The sequence below is a fragment of the Chenopodium album genome, chromosome 3 (assembly GCF_948465745.1).
Source record: "Chenopodium album chromosome 3, dcCheAlbu1.1, whole genome shotgun sequence".
In the NCBI taxonomy this organism is placed as follows: domain Eukaryota; kingdom Viridiplantae; phylum Streptophyta; class Magnoliopsida; order Caryophyllales; family Amaranthaceae; genus Chenopodium; species Chenopodium album.
Genome location: NC_137836.1, coordinates 70,475,828 through 70,485,294, shown reverse-complemented (window position 1 = coordinate 70,485,294; position 9,467 = coordinate 70,475,828). Strand labels below are relative to the sequence as shown.

The following is a 9,467-nucleotide window of genomic DNA, read 5'->3' as shown; positions in this document are numbered from 1 at the left end:
ATTATTGAATTAACATTATAATTTATTAATATCGTACGTGGCATAGAGTACTGTACTTAAGCTAGTAAATAGAGTATTGTACTTAAGCTAGTAAATAGAATAATACAACCATGTTGCAAATTATAAAATCTTGTAAATATCGTACGTGGCATAGAGTACTGTACTTAAGCTAGTAAATAGAATAATACAACCATGTTGCAAATTATAGTAAAAGGACAATGTAATGGTTTCAATTTGTATTACTAATGATAAATGTTAAAAAATAAATAAATAAATAAATAAATAAATAAAAATAAAATAAAAAATTTGAATAAAAAAAATTGAAGAAAAGGTAAGCTATCTAATGATCAATAGAAAAGTTGTCCAAAAAATCCACAAAAGTAAAATAGACATAGAATATACTACATGCATTACATAATATGTGCACCTTTTGAATTTTTCATATCTCATAAATAATACCCTAAAGTTACACATAATATGAATATGTAACGATGGTAGTATAAAATTCTAAAAAGAAAGTAATAGGGAGAAAATTATGAGCCAAAAATGTATGTAAAAAAAATCGTGAATTGAGACTAGCTCGTAACCAATATAAAATTTAAGGTTACTAATTAAAATCAAATTCATTAGCTTGTAGCCTTGCATACTAGACAAGAATTTTTCTGATGGAAGGCCGGAAATGAGCGTATGTACAAGCAAAATGTGTGCTAATTTACATTAAATTATCCTACAAGAAAACTTCTCATAATATACAATAACAGCAACAACAGTATCAGAGCCTTAATCCCAATAGAATAGGGTACGTCGGCTGCATGAATCAAAGATTTATAATAACAAACGTAAAAGTAGGCCACTTTCATCAGTAAAAAAAAAAAAAATGAAATCATTCTCTTTTATATTTTCTCATTCTCTCACTATCTATCACTTTGTATTGGCCCTTAAAATTAAAAAAGGAGTACAAGATAAAATTAGGCACAAACTCATGTTCAAATTCATTATTAGAATGAAATAATAATGAATTACTTGCAACCAATACCCCCATTCTTACCATTGAAGATAACTTTGGCATTCATACAAGTAGTTGCCAAATTACCAATTGCCCCAAGTGGCTTTTTAAGTTTATGTAACACAGCTTTCCCTTCAAAAGAGAGGTTTACATCGGCTACCTCAATACCTTCACAAGGTAATGCTGGACTGCATGCAAAAGTCACCAACTCTGTTGTGGCTGAGGTTCCTCTTATGTTCTTGAAGTGCACATCACTAATTTTCACATGAGATGTCTAAAATATATATATACAAATCATAGATTAATTATGAAGTCTCCAACTTTTAAAAATAAACTCACAAATATGTGCTTGTGCTTGTGCTTGTACAGAAAATTATAAGAGAACTCCCTTAGGATATGCCCATTTCAACTTATAATTAGATCATATTTTATCTTTTTATTTGTGTTTATTTGTTGTTAAATATCATTATTTTCGTAATCTAAAAATTTATGAAATTTTTATATTTGAAAATGATGTATGATTTTTTAACTTATGAGTCATCAGTGTACAAATTAGGTCAAACCTAGAAGTAATATCAAATCAGAAAAATTCAACTCATCATACGAACTGAACATAGTCTTAATGTATACTATGTACCTGTTTGTAATCATTATTTGTTTAAAAAAAATTTCTCTGAAACTAAACTTAAAATAAAAATGTTTAAACCACAAAAAGTTCTTAGCCTTTTGTTATCCGATTTGATTTCAAAATTAACACGATTATTAATTATGGGTTAGTTTTGTTCATGAGTGTATCTAAATTAAATCTTATGAGGTGCCAAATCATAAAACCAAAAAGCTAAGAACTAACAATGACATTGAATGAGCAGTGTAGTTGTGAGTATTTTCTAAATAAAAGACATCACAAAATATTAGGTGAGTCTGTTTCACCGTGTGATTCTACTATACTCACCCTAGAGGTATAAGTATAATATTTTGTATGAAATTATTTTCAAAACTTAAGAGCAATGTTCAAAATCTTAAATTATATCTAAATTTCAAAAATTGAGGTGCTTAAAAATTTATATAAAATGTCTAATAACTTATATCTGTCTTACGGTGAGTCTAGACACACACAATACCTTATCAGAAGAAAAAATCATGTGTAAATAAAAGCTTCCTTTACCTCAGAGCTTTTTTTCTTGCCATATTGTTGGTCAATGATAATTGGATTCTTTACATGATCCATAATCAAATCTTCATATGTGATTGCAGAAGCTTTATTTGCCTTATTTCCTGGCCAAGTCTTGATTCTTGCACCATTTGTTGTTCCACTAAGAGTGCAATTTTTAACTAGCACCCCTACTACTTCTAACTCGTTATTATACTTTCCAAGGCTTCCCACACTATTATTAATCAAACATGCATTTATACATAAGAATTTAAACATCAATATTTAATTAATTATGAAAATTTTATTCATAATTTATAATGTTTTAATGCTTAAAATGTATGAACTAATTAATATTAAATCTTTGATACTATTTTCAACCTCAATGCATATGAATCTAATTTTCTCACTTAATCAATATTTACTTATAAAATACTGAAAATTAGATAATACACCCGGGTGCACCATGCTCATAGTGCACCCAGGTAAACAAAAAAAGGCGGAAAGAACATATAGTGTTTGATAAAGAACATACCAATGTTTGACAAAGAACATACCTTTAATATGTTCTTTGAGTGTGATCAGTGTGTTCTTTGAGTAAAATTATATGTTCTTTACATTATAACTTATGTTATTTAACATATGTTGATAAACATATATGTTTTTTTGGGTTTAATAATACAAAGTATGTTCTTTGAATTTGGCATGTATGTTCTTTAAGGTCGTAGTGATGCCCAAATTCTATTTTTATTATCATATGTCATATTTAAATTACTTTTATTATCGTATATTCTTTGAGTTTGATTAGTGTGTTATTTAGGTATTAACTATATGTACTTTACAATATAAATTATGTTCTTTTAACATATGGTATTTTGAAATTTGATATTGAAATCTTAAATTATTTTTAATTGAAAATAATATTAGAGTAAAAAAAACTAAATTATTATGGAAAGTTGAATTTTTTTTGGAGAGATAGAAAACTATTTTTTGGGGAAATGATATCTTTGGTAAGGATTTTTTAAGAGGTGATCAACATTGGCATGACTCGCATCCCGACCCGATCCGGCCCGAAATAGGGTGGGTTTGGGCAAACCTAAAAATGCATTTTTAGTTAAAACTCAAACCGGGTTAGAAAAAAGCCCGAAAACCCGCTACTTTTCTACGGGTTTGGGCACGATAAATTATGATATGGCCCGGCCCTACTAGATTTTTTATCACCTCTAAATTTTTTCCGTTAATAATGTGTAATTTTTCAGAAAATTTAATTAAGTTTTAATCTCGTTCTTTTTATTATATCTTTATGTTATTTGGTAATGCATGTTTTTGTCAAATACAAACATGTTCTTTATCAAATACATGTATGTTCTTTATGAAACACAAGATGTTCTTTCCGCCTTTTTTTTATTTATCCGGGTGTATGATGAGCACTGTACACCCGTGTGTATAAACCACGGATTAATAAAATACATAATGAAATTTGAATTTGCGATTTGTTAAATTTAATAAAGAATTAAAGGTGGCAAGATGTGGTAAGGAAGATTAAACATTTTTTTTTTAAAATTCTCATACAAATTCATTCTCATTATTACCATTTAAACCACTTACCAAATAGACGGTAATTTTACAATCGTAGATAGATTATTAAGTGTATTAGGGAGTTGAGCTTCTTTTCAAAGATAATAATCTACCCAAATGTCTAGGAGGAAGAAGAAGACCATGGTGTAGGGTGAAAATCATAATCACTATTTCAATTTCGAAGTTTTACATAATTTGTCTCATTTTCTAAAATGGTAACCATTCCATCTTTAGTAAAAGTGTATCAAATCTAAGGACAATCTAGCAATGAATTGTAACGGGGATTTTTAAATTTCTAACATTTAATTCAAACACGGAGCTGATATTCTCATAAAAGAAATTGTGTAATTTACCTGATACCATGTCCAGGACCACATGTAACACCCGTGACTGTGATTTGTCTGGATCCATGGCCTATAGAGACACAATCGTCACCGGTGCCAATTAGGCTATCGGCGATTGTAACAAGATCGGAGCTCCCAATGTGAATTCCATCAGTGTTAGGGCTATTAAACGGAGCTGCTATTTTCACATTACGGATTGTCACATTGTGGCAGTTGCTAACAAACATATGGAAAAACATGGGATTTACCGATTGAACTCCTTCAATCACACTGTTGTTCACCCTGTGGAATTTGATGGACTACAAAACCAAATGAATTTCATGTTAATTATGTTAACAAAATTTTGAAAATATGTGTTTATTGGGAACTTTCTATTGAAGATAATTGTGGTAAAGTAAAAGTATTGAATACGTAGAAAAGAAAAATAGGGGGGAAAAATCATATTTTTAGCTATTCAAGGTTTTTTATTTAAATAGTATTAAAAAAAATGACAGCAAAATGTTAAAGTACAACGGACAAAAAAAATGAAGATGGTACAGGATTAAATGTTAAACTAGGCTTTAATGTTAAGGAGGACAACACATTTGAAGATGTATAAGCATTACCATAAACATATGACGTGAAAATTTCTTTTGAAAAAGTTATTAATAATGAAAAAAAATTCATGACCATTTCCACGTTTTACTAAAACCTATCTACCAATCAAAAGGATGGTTACCATTAACTTACAGTAGGCAGCGCGGCACAATTGGAGTTCTTAGAGCAATCGTTGCTCTGCCAGTGTTTAGCACCTTGGCCATCAACGACACCGGTACCGGTTAAGGTGACGCCTTCGACATTCTCAAACATGATGACATGAGGCTCAGAGTAGAGACTAATATCAGTGTTAGCCAACACATTACCTTGAATCTCAACCGTAACTTTAGCTTTGCATGGTCCAGCAAATATAACTGGACCTGTCACAAATATCCCTTTCGGAATTAGTACTCTTGTTGCCCCTATGCCACCACATGCTGCCTTCCATGCCTGGATAAATGCCTGCATTTTACCTTTATTTTGTTATTATGTATTTATAAGCTAGGTTTTAGACAATTTTACTATCCACAACAATAACAAGGGTTACAGAATATCAACTTTTTATGATTTATAGTTGCCGATAATTAAAGATATCGTTAATCAAAATACAACATTGACTAGTGTGCTATCAAACAAGAGTGTAAAAAAAGCAACAAAAGAAGTGTGGGTTTAGCTTTTATTGTAACTCCATGTTTAGTTAATTTTTGTCACTGATATATCTTAATGGTATAGGATTTTTTATTTTTGATTTAATTTCCATTAATGTAATGATTAAGAGTTTTAATGCGGAGTAAACATGAGATGGGATCAATGGAAGTGGTACATCCTCTGTAGTCTGTCCCTAATTATTATACCCTGTAACATTTTGATTTTAATTTAACACTATTCACATACTTTAATTTGACCATTTTTTTTACTAACATATAAAAAGTTTATTCATATGTAAAAAGCAATTAACATTCTATCAGGTTTAACTATATGTAAATTTTCTAAATATATACTCCATATATTTTTTATTGTATCAATAGATAGTAATTAAAAATAATAACGATCATAATTATGTATTGGCAAACGTACATTCAATCAAAATATGACAAGTAATTTGACATGTAGAGAATATATTTCAATAACAATTTTGTTTTGATGGTTGGATCCAATTCTATTTAGGGTAAAAATAATAATAAAAATAAATAAATAAATAAATAATAAAAAATAAAAAATAAAAAAACCTTGTAATAATATGAATATATGGTATATGCATCATTTCATTATATGTGGCTATTGGATAGTCAAAATTTATACCCTAAATTCCAATTAAAATTTGCATCCAATAGGATAAAAACCATATACGACCATTTTGGCATTTTTTTTTTTTTTATTTTTTTTTTTTGACAATAAAGAAAAAGAATTTATGTGCAAATGCTATCCTATGACAATGCTCATTACAATTTAAGAAGAAAATTAAATGTTTGGGATGAATTGCATTATCATGAATATTAGCAGAATTCATAGTTCGTTGAAAAATTACTATAAATTCATCTTCAATATTGTCATTTGTTATAACACCCGCCAAACGAACTAGTAAAACTATTGTTCCTACCAATTCCACGTAAAATACAATACCAAAAACAATGAAAACTATACCAAAGAATTGGCAGATTCTCCTTCATCGTCGGTATCATCAGCAGCACCAGGTGTAGCACCATGTTTGGTGATATCAAAAACTGCTCCAGACGGTACCGGTGTAGCCGGAGGACCAATTCCAGGGCCACCCTTTAATTTAGGTTTGCCATCGACGTTGTATACCAATGAAGTTAGGCATAATAGAAGAAATAATATCGTCATGGGTGACCTTGTAGCAATTATTCCAAGGGTTTAAAACACTAACAAAAGACCAAAATGTTGAAAAACAAAAAATTTAGTTTAGAGAATATAGGAGGTTGCTAGATTTTGTTATAATGATCATATTTTCCACTAATATTAGCACAAATATCGTAATCTATAATTAGTGTTATCTATTCCTGCATTTAATTGTAACCATCATTAATTTAGCATTATGGTATTGATTTTTCTCTTGGAGAAGGAAGGGAGCTAATCAATGTTGTGGTCTATGTGCATTTTTGTGAGGGAAAGTGGGAAACCATGTTAAGATATAATTTAAACATTATGACATGCAAATTAAGTTGGTTTTTTTTTTTTTTTTTTTTTTTTTTTTTTGGTTTGGTTTAACAATCAATGGAATTATACTATTTTCTTCTTTTTATTGATGTCGATTTAAAAAGTCGTGTTAATGTTGTGTTGCGACCAATTACTCTTTTCAATAGATATAGAAATTAAAATAGGAAAACATCTATTGATGAGTAGAAATTTGTATATAAACTTGTAAACAAATTATAAGGTGAAGTTTTGGCAAACTATTGTAAATTCGCTTTTAATGAAAGACAATACTATTATTGTTGAAACGAAATTCATTTCTTCATAAAAGGTCAATATGAATCATGAATTCATCCAAATTGAATAATAAATGGGTGAATCGATAGAACGTTTAATTGGATGTTATAATGTTGTTTATAATGGAAATTGTTATCAAAGTAATAATAACAACCCATCAATGATCATGGATCATATGATTTGTATCTCTTTATTTCTATCTTACTTCGTATTAGATTCTTCCATTGATTAAGGGAAACTTAGGCAACATATACTAATGGTTTTAAAATCCTTCGTCTTTCAACATCCTAAAATATTACTTGATATAATTTCATATTAGTATTAGTATTTTGTTGAAATTTAAACTAGGCCATGCTTAGGTTAGTTATAAGTTTTATAATTCTAATTATTTCCTTAATTTTAGGAAGTGAAACCAAAGATATGCAGGCATTCTATTAAAGCAACTTCAATTGTTGTAGATACGGATTTCCTTGCAATTTAAAATAATGCCTAGCTACTAGCTTGAATTGGAGCTAGAAAATGTAATTAGCTTGGAAAAATATTTGCCAAAAAGAATAAATAAAATGAAATAAATAAAAGTTAAATGAGTTGAGGTTACTTAAATAGTAAGCGAGCTAATAACTAGCCACTGGAGCTCAAAGTAGTTAAAATGACAATTATATATATTAAAAGTTTATATGGCATGACAAGTTAATTTGATAATTAGCTTGCTGTTAAAGTAAAGCTCTTAGTCTTTCGAGTAACCCCCTTAAGCAATCAACATGGTATGTTCGTAGCTAGAATTGTTTTCTAGGTCAAGTCATGTCTACATTACAGTATTTATTATTATATCAATTGGTTTGTCATTAGAATTGTAATTTATGGTGTGAGCACAATATGACTCATGAGAAGTCACGATTTATTATAAATGCAAAACATGATAATTTATTTGTTAAGTTGCTCTTTGAATATATTATATATGCATGCAAGTGATTGAGCCAATTTGTACCTTTAATCAACATGTTTGACCAATATAAGTTTATGGTGCAGGTGTACACTATAAATCAAGTTTGAAGGCTGTCAAACCATGTAAACTGATTGGTAAAGGACCCATATTAACAAGATTGAAATAAATTACTCGTTTAAACAAAAAAGGTTTAAATAGTGAAAGTATACTCATCCATCTATCACCATTTAGAAATTATCTAGAGTAATCATTTCACCCATCACCATCACTTAATAGATAAAACTTTTCAATTATTCACAATACCACATACTGGACATAGTTTGAGAAATACTCCATATTTTATGATTATCATTTTTAATGAAGGAGCTTGGATAGACCTCAATTTTCGTGATTTTTCAACTTTAATATTTACAGGTGAGACACTTGAAAGGGGGAGGGTATAGAAATACCTACCCCTAAAGAAAAAAAAATTAGGTTACCCTAAATCACAATCAAAGCATATTTGGAACCGCAAGTTTTGGAATTGAAACCGGTACCTGGATAAGAGGATTCGCGCGATTTCGAGTTTAACTTGAGAACCTGTTGTTAGTTGTAACAGATTTTGATTTAGGCTCTTAGTTTTTTGGACCGAAACTATAGGGTGCTCTGTAACTAAAAGATACCACTAAGAAGCTCAAATTATACACCAATTCAGTTTAAAATATAAAATAAAAATAATAATTATAAATATATGTTTAAAATTTGCTAAACAACTACTTTTGCTTTGTTGTATTTGCAGAATAAAAGTTACTCCGTATAAATTTGTGACCATCCACATTTTCTTAAAATAATTTTGCAAAAAATTATTAAGTATATTAAAAACAGGGTACCTTGAACTCATTTTCCAGGAATCTGCTCTATAGATTCCTGTTCCAGTTCCCATTGAAGAATCGGTTATAACATGTTCCGATTTTGATTCCAATTCTTGCAACTTTAATAAGATATTGTGTGATGCTCAACCCCCCCCCCCCCCCCCCAAGTCACCTTCATTTGGAATGAAGAATTAAGGATGTGAACCTCAAATCTTACGGTTGAGGTAAAAACCTTAAGTGAGTTAACATTTTGTTGATACTCCGTACGTAACAATATATAATTTGTGAATTAGAATTTTGTACAACCATCATCCCGAATTATTTGTATTTCGTTCATTTCATATTATTTATCAATTACACAATTGTAAATATTTCAAAATTACCCCTTATTATTTAAACAATATAACCAACTAAACTAACTATCATCCGAACCCATCCACAATTGGCCAGTCATAATCGCACCCGGAAATTGAAACACGCAGACGACAGTTAGCAAGTGAAGAGCTAATGGTATTTTCCCAAAGTTATCCTTTATTGTACCACTTGTTCCTCTCTTATTCCGCCA

The 9,467-nt window shown here is 29.5% G+C and overlaps 1 protein-coding gene across 1 annotated transcript; it reads right to left on the bottom strand.

The window, feature by feature from the left end:
- Positions 1–253: 253 nt before the first annotated feature.
- On the bottom strand, positions 254–6,665 carry LOC145615540 (exopolygalacturonase-like). The gene is made up of 5 exons (XM_081670615.1): positions 6,299–6,665; positions 4,808–5,116; positions 4,088–4,377; positions 2,172–2,391; positions 254–1,280 (listed from the first exon to the last, which is right to left on the bottom strand). The coding sequence occupies exons 1-5, from the start codon at positions 6,497–6,499 to the stop codon at positions 1,020–1,022; spliced, it is 1,281 nt and encodes a 426-aa protein (XP_081526741.1). The 5' UTR covers positions 6,500–6,665; the 3' UTR covers positions 254–1,019.
- Positions 6,666–9,467: the final 2,802 nt, after the last annotated feature.

Bases quoted from the DNA above. Each gene is read 5' to 3' on its own strand.
- LOC145615540 (XM_081670615.1), bottom strand. From the start codon at position 6,499: ATGACGATATTATTTCTTCTATTATGCCTAACTTCATTGGTATACAAC. The intron at 5,117-6,298 runs GTATAGTTTTCA...GGTAAAATGCAG, and splicing joins GAGAATCTGCCAATTCTTTG to GCATTTATCCAGGCATGGAA. The intron at 4,378-4,807 runs GTAAGTTAATGG...TTGGTTTTGTAG, and splicing joins ATTGTGCCGCGCTGCCTACT to TCCATCAAATTCCACAGGGT.